Genomic DNA, 15,917 nt, shown 5'->3' on the forward strand with positions numbered 1-15,917 from the left:
TATTAAGAGTTGAGAGAAACAACAAAATAAACTGTATGTCTATACTATAAAAAGTGAAGCATTTTTAATCAAAAGACACATGATTAAAGATTATTACAATGAAATGCCACTCAAATTATAATTCATGTCACCACAAAAGCACACAAAAGAGAAAGGAATCAATCATACAATCACCAAATTAATCACATAAACCCTAATTGCTCAGATAAGTCATGGTCATGCACTCACCTTAGCAAAGAGAGAAGATTGAGATGAAGAAAAGCAAAAAAATCATGCCACAGCAACCTACTCACGCCCAGAAAGCTACTGATTTGCTTCTCCTCTCCTTGACAACACCAAAAGAAGCCCTTATCTCCCCTTAACTCTCCTTAACCTTCTACTTAAGCCTCTAGATCAAGCTCCCAAGGCAATTCTCTCTGTTTTCCTCTTTCTCCAGTATCGACCAATGACCAAAAACCAACAAAGATAGGCTTCTTGTGCCTTTTAAATTGAGACTTAGGGTTTCCAAACCCAAACCAAGCTAAACCGGATAATTACAATAAAAACCGCATAACCACAATTTGATGGTGTCGATCGACATTCACCCTAAATTGGTCTCGGGATGTTACACAAAGGCACCGAATTCTGAACTAGGCCATCTGGTATCTCCACTCGTGAATCCCCATCCACCACTTCAACGTGTAACGTGTGACTTAAGTTTGAGAACCTATTCGCGACTGCCCCTACATACAATTTAGGCTAAAACTGAACTTGCGAACTACTCAGACTAGCCTGCTCCACCGGGAGAGGAGGAGCCTCCTTCTTCAGTGCCAACATCACACTAGAAAACCCCCTGCCTCATGGCAAAGATAAGAAATGTGGTTTTTTCTAATTATGAGTAGTGAATGTATCAATTTGCTAATTATGTTTCTAAAATGTACTAAAACTAAACTTTTCCAGTTAAACAAGACATCTGTAATATAATCTTAAACCCTCCAAATCATTTAGTGTCTTTCATCGTCTGTGTGACAACCATTCCTAATCCCAACTTGTGTGCCACGTCGCCAGCATTTACATACTCATCAGAATCCCCTCTTTCATAAACGTACAAAACTTATTAAAGTTGATTGTCATTTTGTTTGTAATGCAGTTTAAGACATTGTGTGTGTGTATGTTTGAAACATCAATTCTGATTTAACAATGTGCTTTGGTTAAGCACTGTATTTCATAAGGATATACATAAACTTAATACACCACACATACATCCAAATGTCTATGCTCAATCTATACATATAATTTAGTATCTCTGTATTAGAAGAAGAATCACCACAGACCAAGATCAAAAGATGGCGCATCTTTCTCCTCAGCATCATTTCTCTGCTTGCCTTGATGAGGTATAAGCGTTGCATGTTCCTTCTCTTTTGCTTCTAACCTCTGTTTCGACAATAACAATGTGGCTTGTGCTTCCATGGCATCAAAGTCTAGTGTCGCGAAGAATGCATCATCATCATCATCATCATCATCATTGTGCTCTAATGCACCTGCATTGGTTCTCACGCCTTCAAAGCTTTCCTTCTCTGTGGCTTGTGCTTGAGCTGCAAACTTGCTTTCTAAGTTAATCACGGGGGCATCTCCCGAGTTGCATAAGCTGAATTTCCTTTTCCGGCTCTCTGATGAGATTTGTACTATCGAAAAATCTCTTATCTCTATTGTATCCTGGTTTGACTCAGAGTTTGTTGTTTGTGGGGTTCGGAGAGAAGACAATGATTTATCTGAGACGCTTCTGCTCTCATTTATTCTCTTCAAAAGTCCAGCAGAATAGGGACTCGGACTTGATGCGGCTAAATCACGAAATCTCGCCGGTAATGGTGACTGGCTGAGAAGAGAACGTCTGTGGAAGGATACATTAAGATTTTTATTAAGTTCATTGACTATTTTACTCATAAAGGAGACAGATATTTTCAGTCCTATATACCTGTAAACGGCCATCATGTCAACTTTACCAGACTGGGTTTGCGTATTTGCCGTAGGCATTGTCCCATCATCTATGAAACTATCTTCAAATGAATCTCCAGTCACATCTTCGTTCTCATCAGCAGACATTTCTGCTCCCGAAGAGACCCTGATCAAAATATAAAGGTTTGAAACAACTAAACATCAACTTTGTATCTAGAAAACCTACTTTTGTTAAGTTGCCTTTCGTTGTTTTGTGAAAGTAAAAGAAAGACCATCAGGTGTTTTTTAGATTAGATTAAAACTTACTCCGCTTCTGCATCAATAAATACTCTGGCATCATCATCCACGCTCATCTTCTTCTTACCTGAAGTTTAAAACACAGAGCAACAAAGCAGCGATCATTCAAACATGTTTCAACTTTCGACTTTCCCAGCACATCGAGACTTTTAATTAACGCAGATGCTTGATAGAAAAACTCATTGTTTAATTGAAAAACATCTTCTGCCACCAATGCACAAGCAACAGAAGAAAGTGTAAAATCCAACTCTCACACTTTCAAGTCACTTTAACACCGGCAACATTCTATTCTAGTTACAATAAGATCTTATGGGTCTACTCACCAAACCAATTGGTATAATATATATTTTGGTCATTTTAAGTTAACACAGAACCAGTTACCTCTAATGAGCTTTTCACTGCGAGAACGAGATCTCATACAGTTTGCGCCTGTAATTCCAGGATTGTTCTCCTTTACAGCACTCGAGCAATCTCCAAGTCTTCGTAGTCTCTTCAACTTGCGAGGCTGTCGAAGAGTTTCTGACTTTTCTCCAGAACTCACTCGCCAATCTTTGCTAGCGCTGCTGTTTGTGTTTGTGAGATTCGCCAAGGGAGTTCTACACTCCCCAGGAACTGGAGAAACATCCAAGCCTTCTGTTCCATTGGCCAAACAGTCCTCCTTTCGAGGAGTTCTGACCTCATTGGTCTTTGACGCAATGTGATAATCGCTGCGTTTATGTTGAACATTTGTCCCAGGGAAAGAAGGCTCTTCTGCCAATTCATTACTGAACCTCATGGGTGAAGAAATCTTAGGAAGATCAAGGTCTTCTTCTCTGTTCGCTTCTTCTGCAACTCCTGCAGCATTGAAGATGCTATCAGATTATAATAAGTTCTTATGGTCAGATAGTTTTCTTGGTAGTTGTCTGTACAAATGGTGCTTTTTCACCAACTGTAAGTTTTCGTTTGCACAAATGGAAGATTCACATGTATAATCAGCACTACGACAATAGGATTAGAAAGCTTTACAGATCAAAGAAAATAAGTATCCGAATTTTTTAAATACGGGTTAAATTTTGGATGTTTTCATCGTTTTCCGAGTCATGTTCTCGTTGAGGTTACTATTGCCTGAAATAACAAACTGTGATTTCTCTAACTTTTCCATAGAACTTTACGTATGTAGAAAATTTCTCTAATACAGTAATACCAAAGTTCTGTGGTTGCAGCAAATTGCATCCGCAATTCCAAACACTATGATTGATGCATTCAATGTATTGGGACTCAGACGCGGATGCAGATATACTCAGTATATGTCCTATTCGTTTGTAACTATATAGTTATATTTTCACCTCTAACACATACTAAATGTTTAAGATATAACACTAACCTTGGTCATAGACGGGTGACTCTGGAACAACGCCACTCTTGATGAAATTAGTGAGCCTTGGACTAAGCTTCAAGTCCTCACAGTCATCTTCATCCGAGGATAACACAATTTCTCCAACACAATTCTCTACATCTCCTTTACCGACATCGGTGGAGTGCCCTTTCACAAGGCTACAAGTCTCTAGTGTCTCGTTGGCACCGCCTGGCAAGAATCTTTGCCTTGACTTGCATGAAATATTATTATCTTGCTGTTTTTTGGTGGAAGTGTCTAACGGGACAAAGTCAATGTGCGATCGATTCGGGGAAGATTGTTGTTTTTCTCTTTCAGCACAAGGCATATAGTTTGACGCTGGTAGATTAGAAAAGAAAGAAAGAGGAACCGGCATTACGAAGACCTTCCCCAGAGTATCAACGGATGCACATTCTGAACTGAAAAGATAACGGTGTGTGAGTGAAGATTCTTCGTAATCTTTCTCTGTATTCTCTAAGGTGCTTGTGGGAGATTCAACTATTCTCTGTGATGTGTTGACTTCCCAATCACAGAAAGAGGGTAAATCTGCACATAAATACAGTAGAATATACATTAGCACTCCAGTTATTATTTGACGCATCCATAAGTGGAGATAGAAATAACAAGTTTCATATGACAAAATATAGCGTATGAAATATATACAATACATCTGAAGTAGAATATATACGAAAACAAATACCAAAAAGACAATTTTAGGATATACTCTCTGCTCTCTTAGGTGATAATATCTTCCTAAATGGTCTTGGATTTAGACATATAGTATGAACATAATTTTAGACAGCTCCATGTCATTTCTCACAAACCCAAATGAAATTGTCACTAATGTATAGGACGTAGATGCTTATAGACTTCGATCAAATCACTTATGGCCTGGTCAATAGTGGGACTAATAACACACTCTAAACACGAGAAGCTGCAGTATTACTATAGCTTATAAGCCTATAGAACTCATACTAGCTGATAGCTTATACGCCTATAGACCTCCTACTAGCCGATAACTTATAAGTTTACCGACCTCCTACTAGCTGGTTTTTAAGAGTAATTATATCCATGCAACTGTTAGAATTTGTACTTCAGCAAGATCAACGAGACTACATATACCTTTCGGATCATCACCAACCCTCAGACCTGTGTCAAACTCCTCTCTTTCACCCAAAGGAGCTCCAAACTAATAGAGTAAGTGAATCCACATAAGTAAACAGTGAATTTCACAAAAGGCATGGAAAGACTAAATTTACACCGGGATTATAAACCACACCTCAGTGAAGAAACTTTTACTCTGCTCTGAAATAGTTTCCTCTTGCAAATGCTGCATAGCATCAATTAACAAGCCTGTTTGACGTGAATGCATTAGTTTGTGCACTTTGGATGGCAATGTTTGGAAGTGAGGGAACGCAATCAAGGACAGTCTCAACTTTTCCTCATCGGTTCCGTAATACTTGGCGAGCATATCCGTCTCTGCAGATGTAAGTTTTTGTTTGAAAGCTGGAGTCTCAGTGGCATAGTCATCTTGTAGTTTCTTTCCACGAGGAATGAATTGCTTGATTGAGAACTCAACATGCTGAACTTCTGGCTTATAAACATGGGGAACCTGTAATAATATATGACAAGGATATGTTAAGAGAAGTAACTGAAGCAAAAAGGTAAGGAAAACGAATTATTTAAAAAGAAAGAGCTTTTAAGAGGGCCTACCATCCTTGGACTAGGATGAAAATTAAAACTATTGGTTCCTCCATTCCGCATGTGCTTTTTAATGGCCCGTCCATTTGCTTGCTTTCGCATATAGCTGTTCTTTTCTGACCCTTCACAAGCTAGAACTAGTAAGGCTAGTCAAGGAATGGCATAATAGCTTTCCAATGAAAAAGTGACACTGCAAAGATTTGTAATGGAAGTATTAATGAGAAATGCATAAATCAAGCGAGCTAAAGGATATCAACTCGACCATTATTTTTCCTTCCGGTTCTTCCCATCCGTTGAATCATCCTCAGAGGGGATACATTAGCATCAAAACATATAACTAGGTCGACTTCCATGATATCCAAGCCTTCTTCGCCAATAGATGTTGCAACAATAACATTGAACCCACCAGCTCTAAATTTCTATTGAAAGACGGGTATATCATGCAGGAGATGGTTTAGAAAAAACCCAATCAGTATGATACATCAAAGTTAATTTTCATGAAATCAGATAAAGGGAAACAGACGTACCTCCAAAACTGCCTGCTGAACTTTTTGCGACTGCCCTTTCAGTGTCTTACCTGCAAGAAACATACATTGTTACAGCTATAAATGATAATTTCGTGTAACTGAAAGTTTCACAAGTAACAAACCTGAACTTTGACCAATGAACTCAGTTGCTTTGACCACATCTCCAATATTACTTAAGGCGTCCATTATGTCTCTAAAGATAAATGTAATCCAGTGAATGCATAGAAGAAACATGATGGGCGAGTAAAAGGAACACAAACGACAATTATACAGACCTTACGCTTCCTCTAAAATTTGAGAAGATTATGACCCGTGATGTCCTCGGATCTTTCACTTCTGCAGCCATAGAATAAGATCATAACAATGTTCAATTGTAAGTTAACAACTGAGAACTAACATCAACTCCAGCTCAAACTTCAAAAAGAATACATACTGAAATGATCAACTAGTATTTCTAACATCTTCGAAAGTTTTGGGCTTGGTGCTCCATGTGACAACCTTTGCTGCATCAAAAGCTTTGTCTTCCAAATATCTTCGTTCTTACTCATCAGCCTAGCAAATGGCCTGCAAAGGATGATAGTTTTAGAGAAACTTATTTGACTATTCTCTTGATATTAAAAGCTATAATACCTAAACCCAGTGAAGGCATCCTTCCCAACAAATCAGTTCAACAGAAGAAAGTAAGAGCATACCCTTCTCGCAGTTTCTCTTCTAACATCTCATACGCTGGTCTTATTCCATGACTAGAGAGGAGCTTACGAATGTGATAAAGAGTGATAAGAGCTGAAAAGCAAGCTTCTACATCTCCGTGATTTACATGGGGAAGGCCTGGTAGAGGTGCTTGACGAAATGTATCCCTTGCCATAAGTACTTCATGTGGACTTAACTGTCAAACATGAGTTGGTGTTTGCGTGGATAAGAAAATGTGAGCTCTGACGCTAATGGTTAAACAGATATAAGGATTGAGGCACATACCGTTTGATAATCCCTATTGAATTTAACCCCAAAGTTTTTAAGCCTGGCTGCATATGGACGTATAACATCTAATAGGCGTTTGGATACATCATCTGCATCTTGCCCCAAGGGAACCTGCTCTGCCAGAAAGATGCTAAAATTATTAGACATGAATTTGGGGAGCAACACGATTGGGAAATGCAGAAACCAGACTGAACCTCGATTAGTTCTAATTTTCTGTCGTGGACATAAGGGCAAACATCATGGTCACTCTCATTTCGATATTCAAGTGTGGATATCTGCAAATTATCAATGATACCCTGGATGGCCTGTGTCTTTGCTGAAAATAACATCTACCGTTAATGGGTGCCGAAATATAATAACCTCCACCACCACAAAAAAAAAAAAAAATGAAAGTCGATCACTTACATCCAGGAGTTGCAGTAAGGGCCAGTATTCTCAACTGTGTTGGTACCGCCATCAACTAAAAGTTAAAGGGCATTAGTTGGTACCTTCACATTAATCATTTTTACATTTACGAAGAGAAAGAAAGAAACACAAATAGATTCTCCAAGATATAAGCAAAAGGAAAGTTACTGAAAAATTCCAAACACGTAAAAGAACAACAAACCTCACGAACTACAACACAATAAGAATAATTTCCTAAAGCTCGATGTGCCTCGTCGATCACCAAGCAAACCAAGTATTTAGTAAGACAGGTTCCTGAAAGAGACGGTTACTGTGATCAAATGGTAATATGAAAACAAATTAAATAAGCATAAAGAGGTTTCTGCTCAACATTTTGATAGAATAACCCGAGTATCACCTGACTGTATATCCTTCTCAAGCACCTGTGGAGTAACAAAGAAGACCCTTTTGCTTTTCCACAAGAAGGCTCTTTTCGAAGGGCAAGTCTGACCCGTCAGGTCAATAGTCCATTCCTGCAATCAATTCAACCCACATTTCTCAAAAAATATATCTACAATTCTGATAAAGAAATAATCAGATTCTCAATATATCTGTTTAAAGAGAATGACATACTTGTGGTATTCCCACAATATTATGACAGGCCTCAATCTGCTGCATCACAAGAGGCCTAGAAGGTGCTGCAAAAACAATTTTACCTAGGAATAACAACAACAAGAGTTACATTTCTAAATCATTAAAGCAAAGAGATTGTAAGAGCTACTTCATGGAGGGTTTTTTTTACCTTGTGGAAACCATCTGAAGTAATTATACATAACAACTGCAGCTATAAGCGTTTTGCCAAGCCCCGTAGGCAAAGCCACCAATGTGTTCGAAAACAAAGCAGTCTTCGTTATAGCAAACTGATAATCTCTAAGAGGAACACTCCCATTCACTTAAAATACCCAAAAAACACAAAAAAAAAAAAAAAAAAAAAAAAAAAAAAAAAAAAACGCATTATTCATCACCATACCACAAATTACAAAGATATATAACAAAAATCATAAAGTAACAATCTCAACAAACCTGGATAAATCCAAGTTTTAGCTGTCTCAGGATCAATCCCAACCAAAGGACTGTTGTCATTACCACACTCAAAATTGGGCTCGGAAACAACTTGATTTTCCGGTTTATTCTCGGTTCTTCCTATGAATCTATCGAGAGTAGATTGTCTTTTCGCAGGAGGCTTAGTGCCATTTCCCGTAACTGGTGGATGAGCCAAAGAAGTGATATAGGACGAAGAAGAAGAAGAAGGAAGAGGATGAGCAATTGAGGTTTTCAGACAAGCCAAATCGATTTCTTTAACTGCTGCTTCCCAATCGAACTCCTGCACAATAAAACCCACAAGTTGAAAAATCGATTCAAACTACGAAATTTTCAAAAACCCAGAAAGAGATTGGACTCACCTCGTCTTCTTCGATGGTTTCTATTGGAACCCTAGATCCCATTTTCCGGGAAAATCAAATTCACTGTAGGGAATCAAGCTTTTTGTTTTCAAAAATCTACACTGTTTTGTGATTTTCGCATGAATTTTGAGCTTTTCAGATTTGTAGGTTCAGTGGGTTTTGTCGTCCTTCTTTGGAAGAAACCCTTTTGACGAAGCGACAGAGAGATTGGCGGGCAAATTTCGGAAAAGAAAAAGATTGCAAAAAAATTTACAAACCAATTTTTAGTTTTAGATAGGCAAATATTTATTTATTCGGGATATTAAATTGAGAAATTATCTAGAATATTAGGTTATGATTTTCGACTTACTCAAACAATACAGAAAAGTTTGATTATTACTTCTAAACGAGAGTTGTGTGTTTTATTATAGTAATGCCATTTACATTTTAAATTGTAACGCCCGTGTCCCAAAAAAAAGTAGAAGAACCGATCAATTTATGTTAAATCATGAAATTGCCCGGTTTGGTTTAAGTTCACCCGGTTTAGAGCTGGTTTTGGGAAACCCTAAGTGATGTAATTATAATGATATGGACGACTGTTCTCTCTATTTGGTCGTGGTTGTTATTCAATACTTGTGTTGAGAGGAAGAAAGAGATAGAGAGAGGAGAGAGCATGTTGTGGTGTGAAGGAGATTAAAGGAGAAGGAGCAGAATCATTAGGGTTTGGGAAGAATCAGTTTCTATATATCAAATCGTTGTCAAAGATAACGAAATTTAGTAGAGTTATTCCCAAGCCTTTCATCGTCATTCTTCTTTTTACAGAAGTGGATTTGGATTTAAACTCGATGAGTTATTCGCAGTTTCGTGAGACACGTTTTCTCAAACGCGAATTGGGACCATCGGGGATTGTAACTGAGATCGTGGTCTCGTCTAGTTTCTGATCGGCACAAGATTTTGTGGAAAGCTTTGTGACGTCTCGGACTAGCTTTTCACCGGAGGGATTTGATAGTTAACGGTTAGTTTTTATTTTAGGGTTTCGTCTTTAAAATTGTTCTTTTATGATGTTTTTGTCCAGTTTGCTTCAAGGTTGTTTTTGGTTGTGTTACTTGTTGTAGGACGTTTCTGGACTGTTTCAGACGCAAGGAGAATTTCTCCTGGTTGTATTTGTTGTTAGAATCAGCCTGATAAGGTGAGTGCGTGACCATGAGCTTATCTGAGCGATTGGGTTGTATGACTTGTTTTGTGTGATAATATGTAGGTGTGGTGAATGTGTTATTGGGTGACTTGTGCAATGAATGGTTTGTTATGTTTTATTTGTGGTTGTACTCTCAATTTGCTTGTGTGTATAGCTTGTAGATGGGAGGATTGCCTCACTGGGTATTTCTGGTAATACTCACGCATCTCAATTGTTGTTTGTGGTGCAGGTAATGAATGTGTAGCGTGGAATCATGGCAATAAGGAGGAGGATGATCTAGGGTCTTGGCTTTGTGATGTTGATTTTTAGTGTTTTTGCTGATGGATACTTGGATAGATTTATGTTAGGTTGTTGGATAGAATGGTTAGAAATGTTACAATATGCATTGATGATATTTGGTTATGTATTGTTGGTATGTTTCCGCTATACATGTTGGTTGTTGTTGGTTTATAGTTGAATTGTGGTTTGGTTGGTTTAATTAAGTAGTATGGGATGCTTAATTATATATTGTATTTATTTTTTAAAAAAACAGGTCGGATTGTTTCATAAGTTGTCTTTGATTTTTAAGAGATTCAACATAAAAACATTGAAGGATGGATTCCTGATTTTTTTGGATTCTCTTAAATTTGGGTTGGCAAAAAACATCAGATTGATTCCTACTAATTTGATTCATCTTCTTCGACTAAAATCATGGCAAAAGAAAGAAAATTATTAGAGCTGGACAAATGTTCTTTGGCCTCACTGTTCACTTTTTCAGATATAGTTTTTATTTTGCCTGAGTTATCGTCGGAGCAGCAACAACAAGAGTGAGCAATCTTTCACTCCCGTCAGCGCAGCAGTGGGTTTCTGACAAGAAACGCGGCAGTGATGCATCCACGGTGGCTGGGACGTGTGTTGCAGAGCGGCGGTTCTCTGGAATCGACTCGGAGGCGGACCCGTATACCAATTACCACGATTAACTAAGATTGCTTGGCTGCTTGCTTTATAAACTCGGAATCTATGGCGGTTTCTAACGCCTTTGCTGTTACCCCAAAGCTGGAGTATTTGTTATCGAATCAACTTAACCCATCATCATCATCTTCTTCTTCTTCTCCGGCGTCGTTTGGTGTAATCGGGATTCGTGATCTTCCCATGAACAATAATAGGAACAGGCGAGGTCTGATCCAGAGAGCCTGTTGCGAGATTTCCACTTCTAGATGAAAAGAAACAGTTTGACTCAGTTTGACTCACTCGGTTGTGGAAGATGTAGTAACAACATAGTCAAAGGAGAGAAGCACTACGAGCTGCGAGAGCTCCTCCTCCTCCTCTTCCTCCGGCACCACCGTCGCAGATTCTTGGTTGGCCTATTAGAAAAGCTTCGTTTCGAAATATTTCTAAGGAGAATGTTAGATTAGATCATAAGGCATCAACCCTTCACGATGATTCTGGTTTTAAAGGGAAAGACATGACTATTACAGGTTAGCGTGGAACAAAATAAAAATTGAAACTTTTTTCTTTTCAGAATTTTAGTTGAGAACGTTCTTAAGATCTTAATTTTGAAATTAGATTTGGATATGATGAAGGAGAGATTTGCAAAGTTGTTGCTTGGTGAAGATATGTCATGTTCTGGTAAAGGCGTGTGTACGGCTTTAGCTATCTCCAACGCTATCACTAATCTTTGTGGTAAGTTAAAAAAAAAAAGATTATCTTGTCTTTGTTTGTTTGAACTCAAAATATTTCAAAGTGTTGAAAGAAATGTTTCTTGTTTTAGCTACGATATTTGGGCAACTATGGAGGTTAGAGCCGCTACCGAGGGAAAAGAAGGAGATGTGGAGAAGAGAAATGGAGTGGATTGTGTTTTCTGTGATTGATTTAGAGATAAAAGCAGTTCTTTTAGCTCTTTGCTTTAGATATGTTTCCTGATATATGTGAGCTTCATCTTTCTTGTAGGTTTATGTGAAGAGCGCCCTTCTCCCACACTCTCCACCTGCCTGTTTCAAGTAATTATTCTCTACATTTCTCAGTTTTCAAGATCAAAGTTTCTTATACTAGTCAAGAGTTCTTTGTGTGAGTTGTAATCAATGGTCTGGAGTATATAAACTTCCAAGTCAAGATCTGCTTTAGAAAAACAAACAATGGATTCTATGAATGTGCTTGAACTTAGTTATAAGCATGGATTATTGTGTATGGTGTTGTCACATTAATTATTCGTTGACCAATATGAACTTTGGATTTAGCCAGAAATTATCTTTGTTAAAAGCTTAGAGAAAGGTGCTTCTTAAAAGGTTATGACATATGCTGTAAATGTGACTTGGTCTTCCTTTTCTTTTGTTGCAGATGGAAAGCTCGTTCACATGCAATTTACAGCGTACTCAAATATCTTGAGGCTGATTTCTTTTGTCTGCAGGTTTGTTCTTGTGAATCTTCTTCTTCTCTTTTTTTTTTGTTTGGTTAGAATTGAGGTATCCTTTTCTAATGAGACAGAACTCCTCCTTCTCTCTTGTTCAATCCACTAGAAAATTTTAGATGTTCATAAATGTTAGTGTTGTTTGTTCATAGTGCCTATGAATTGTGTGTATCAAATGGTGTCTCCACTTGTTTAGTTATATTGTTACAACTTTTGCAGGAAGTAGATGAGTACGATAGCTTTTACAGAAAAACATGGAGTCTCTGGGCTATTTTGGGATTTATATTCAGAGAACAGGACAGAGGAAGCGTGATGGTTGTGCAATCTTCTACAAGCCAAGCTGATATGATTAAAACATTAGGCGTGATAAGAATTTTAAACTTGACGCAGAAACATTAATCTGATTGAAACAACAGACTCTTCTTTTGATTTAGTGCATAGTTGATCACCAAGGAACAGATCGAATATAATGATCTTGTGGACTCAATAAAGGCAGATCGAAGATTGAGACATCCAACGAAAGAAAAGGTGATGAGAAAGCAAAAGGTAAAATTGTCCTTTTGTGCTATTTCTTTTATATCTCAACATCATTACCAACTTTTATCTATTGTTTCTCTTCACATGTTTCCACAAATCTGCCCCAAACAAAAGATTCTCGAAAAGACAGTCGTGGCCTTAATGATCCACTAGTGAGACTAAAACGCGATTGTGTCGGAATAATGGCTGCTTTCAAAATCAATAAGCCATTTGAGCACATTGTTATTGTGGCAAACACACATCTTTACTGGTACAAAAACTTGTCACCACATTAAAGATGATCTTTTTTTACACTCATGTTTCAACTTTCATCTCATGTTTTACTTCTTTCTAGGGACCCGGAATTGGCTGATGTGAAGCTTGCTCAAGCCAAGTATCTACTATCACGACTAGCTGGGTTCAGAACGCTAAATATCAGATGAATTTGAGAGCACACCTTCGTTGCTACTAGCTGGTGACTTCAATTCAATTCCTGGGGATAAGGTTTGGTTCAATTGCTTACATTAAGTTTCTCTAATTGTGCAATCTATTTTGCAAAATCAGTTTGGTTTTGTTTCAGTTCCCTACATTGAGTTTGGGTTTTCATCGTTTTCCAGGTTTATAGTTACCTAGTATCGGGTAATGTAAAACCTGCAGAGACCATAATAGAAGATGAAGCTCCAGTTCCTGCCGAGTTTCAGAATAAGTGTTGCTTGCTCCTCAACATACTCATCTCCAATCTTATGATCAAGAACCTGCATGATATCTCCATTCTCCCAACACTCTAGCACCCAATCAGTAAGTACCATCTCGCTTTGCGATGCTCGTGGCAATATAGGTTTTCTCCCGTAAGCATCTAGCATCACTACACCGAGTGCAAACTTGTACTTGCCTTTCCTATTCTTGAGAGCTCAGGTGAAATATACCCAAATGTACCTTCAAATCAACAACATTATGAAAGAAAGATCCTTTTTGGGACTAACAGAAATAAGCAAAATACAAAAAGGTACCTGCCACATGAGAGGTCTGAGGATCAATCCCGTGATCACAGAGCTTTGCAAGACCAAAGTCACCAAGTTTTGCCTTCATATTAGCGTCAAAGAGGACATTGGCTGGTTTAATATCCCTGTGGATAATCACATGCACCCATTGTTGGTGCTAGTAACAAAGTCCAGAAGCTACGTCTTTAATAATCTTGAATCTATGTGACCATTCAAGACTTATCATCGGTTGGTGGTAGAGGAACTTATCAAGGCTTCCTTTTGGCATACAATCATACACCAAGTAGAGTTCACCTTTGTGTCTGCAATAACCTTGTAGCCGAACTAAGTTAGGGTGTCTGAGACGCCCAATGGTTGCAATCTTAGTAATGAACGTGTGCCAACTGAGCTAAAGATACATCAACATATTAATGAAGACCACACACTCACTCAACTTGCAAACTCTGATTCTAGGACTAATTGGAGATGATTTGATATTTTGGGATTTTATAACCTATGAAACTATTGGTTAGGTTATTTTTTTGGATGTAGCCCTATGATATTTTGTCTACGTTTAACCTAGATAACAATCAATTGTTAACCGTTTGGTTTATCGTTTTTTTATTGTTGTTAACTGCACCTTTTGTACCCATTATGGATATAAAAAATATATATATATATATATTGTATACTATTGTAAAATAACATTTTAAGGTATTTGATGTAGAGATGTTTGAGAAAAGGGATCAAAAGATGGAGAAATAGTAGAGATGTTTGAGAAAAGAAGTGGGTGAGCTTAATGAAGTGATAGATGGGAAATAATATCTACTTAGAAGCTATAAGGAGTAGAAGATGGAGCCTTTGCAGAAGATAAAAGAGTTGCAACAAAGACGAAGGACAGAGATTTGTTTGGTTGTAATTAATAGAATTTTAGGGTGAATGTGAGGTTTTATGTACAACTAGATCACTTAGGTACAATTGAGAAAATTTCATTATAACTTAAACTACTTGGTGCAACTGTACTAGAGCTATTAAAATAAGTTTAAATATGGATCATGTGAAAACGAAAAAATAGATTTTTTGGCGGCGGATATTCATTTAAAATCATCACACGTGTGGTAAAATGAACCAAAGACAACAGGATATTAGTAAAAAAATTATTTGGTATACACATAATTTATACATAGTTGTCCAGTTGTACTCTCATATTCATAGTTGAACATTTGCATTTTTTCGTTTTTCCAGTTGGACTATAATATAAATTATTAATTAGCAGTTGGCCACAAGATTTATCACTATTAATTAGCATGTACAAGGTTTTCATAACACAATGTTCATAAAAACTTGGGTTTCACCTCTTTTGCTTCATTTGAGGTGATCGCTTACTAAGTCTTCCTTATACTATAAAGAGTGTTTTATGTGAAAACGATAGTATGTATTAGAAAGTGATAAATTATTGTATTGTTGATTAAACATGGTTCTTTAATAGTTCAATGTGTAAAGAAATTCGTATAAACCTTAATTATCATTTTCATATTTTAAATATAAATGCAAATCTAAATATATATTTAGTTGTACCTAGTTGAACTGAGTATTATATATTTATGTTATCTAAATATTACCCTCTATAGTTAAAATATAATTTTGTCTAATTATTATTCATTACCTCTCGAAAATATAATAAATAAATAAACAATTACGAATTACATAGGTTGTTCTAGTAACATCCCTTACTTTTTCTAGTAACATCTCTTACTTGTTCCATTTCCGGTGAACAATTAGTTAGGGTTGCAGAAGAAGATATGTTGAAGATGACTACAAAATTACAATAATATCGTTCATTAAAACAGATTTATGAACGTACACTAAGCAAAAGAACGTTATGTACGTACACTAATCTCAAGAACGTTATGTACGTATGCGTTCATATGTACGTACACGTTTATATGTATGTACACGTTCGATGTTAGGTTTAATGAACCCGAAATTACCAAAATATCCTCGTCTTCTACCTCTAACATACGACTGAAAACCCTAATTTTCCCTGCCTCACTTTATTTTTCACGACTTATGTCTATTTTTTTGGTTTCACTTGTGGGGTTTTTATTCAACTATTATAGATTTTCATCTCAACATCTGATTTCTAAATTAAAAACCTATAAAAAGTGAGTTATATAGATCTTCCAATAAGTCTATCGCAACGC

At 37.1% G+C, this 15,917-nt stretch overlaps 3 protein-coding genes and 1 pseudogene across 8 annotated transcripts; 2 read left to right on the top strand and 2 right to left on the bottom strand.

The window, feature by feature from the left end:
• Window positions 1-1,151: 1,151 nt before the first annotated feature.
• LOC104757860 (DEAD-box ATP-dependent RNA helicase FANCM-like) lies at window positions 1,152-8,913 on the bottom strand. 5 transcript variants are annotated; one of them, XM_010480648.3, is made up of 23 exons: window positions 8,658-8,913; window positions 8,278-8,578; window positions 7,997-8,146; window positions 7,828-7,910; window positions 7,613-7,727; window positions 7,418-7,509; window positions 7,216-7,270; window positions 7,005-7,126; window positions 6,808-6,921; window positions 6,525-6,718; window positions 6,266-6,396; window positions 6,108-6,168; window positions 5,955-6,025; window positions 5,833-5,882; window positions 5,559-5,724; window positions 5,318-5,445; window positions 4,884-5,216; window positions 4,727-4,793; window positions 3,596-4,150; window positions 2,614-3,066; window positions 2,242-2,299; window positions 1,955-2,101; window positions 1,152-1,870 (listed from the first exon to the last, which is right to left on the bottom strand). In XM_010480648.3, the coding sequence occupies exons 1-23, from the start codon at window positions 8,697-8,699 to the stop codon at window positions 1,303-1,305; spliced, it is 4,056 nt and encodes a 1,351-aa protein (XP_010478950.1). In that variant the 5' UTR covers window positions 8,700-8,913; the 3' UTR covers window positions 1,152-1,302. The 5 variants fall into 5 exon arrangements, with proteins under 5 accessions (XP_010478950.1, XP_010478948.1, XP_087349725.1 ...); XM_010480646.3 differs by having other exon boundaries at window positions 1,152-2,101; XM_087493599.1 differs by having other exon boundaries at window positions 1,152-2,101; window positions 6,808-6,926; window positions 8,658-8,760.
• Window positions 8,914-10,426: 1,513 nt separating this feature from the next.
• Window positions 10,427-12,682, top strand: LOC104759723 (uncharacterized). Its single transcript, XM_087494029.1, has 6 exons — window positions 10,427-11,288; window positions 11,377-11,493; window positions 11,582-11,673; window positions 11,761-11,810; window positions 12,148-12,217; window positions 12,437-12,682. The coding sequence occupies exons 1-6, from the start codon at window positions 11,276-11,278 to the stop codon at window positions 12,614-12,616; spliced, it is 522 nt and encodes a 173-aa protein (XP_087350155.1). The 5' UTR covers window positions 10,427-11,275; the 3' UTR covers window positions 12,617-12,682.
• LOC147924421 (carbon catabolite repressor protein 4 homolog 4-like) lies at window positions 12,665-13,749 on the top strand (annotated as a pseudogene). The gene is made up of 4 exons (XR_015587502.1): window positions 12,665-12,763; window positions 12,869-13,004; window positions 13,089-13,237; window positions 13,351-13,749. The product of XR_015587502.1 is annotated as a carbon catabolite repressor protein 4 homolog 4-like (transcript).
• LOC147924422 (putative L-type lectin-domain containing receptor kinase V.1) lies at window positions 13,599-14,366 on the bottom strand. Its single transcript, XM_087496764.1, has 4 exons — window positions 14,316-14,366; window positions 13,944-14,122; window positions 13,744-13,859; window positions 13,599-13,669 (listed from the first exon to the last, which is right to left on the bottom strand). Exons 1-4 carry the CDS (start codon window positions 14,364-14,366, stop codon window positions 13,599-13,601), a joined length of 417 nt encoding a protein of 138 aa, XP_087352890.1.
• Window positions 14,367-15,917: the final 1,551 nt, after the last annotated feature.

This window comes from Camelina sativa, chromosome 17 (genome assembly GCF_030686135.1).
Source record: "Camelina sativa cultivar CO46 ecotype springtype chromosome 17, ASM3068613v1".
Classification (NCBI taxonomy): Eukaryota; Viridiplantae; Streptophyta; class Magnoliopsida; order Brassicales; family Brassicaceae; genus Camelina; species Camelina sativa.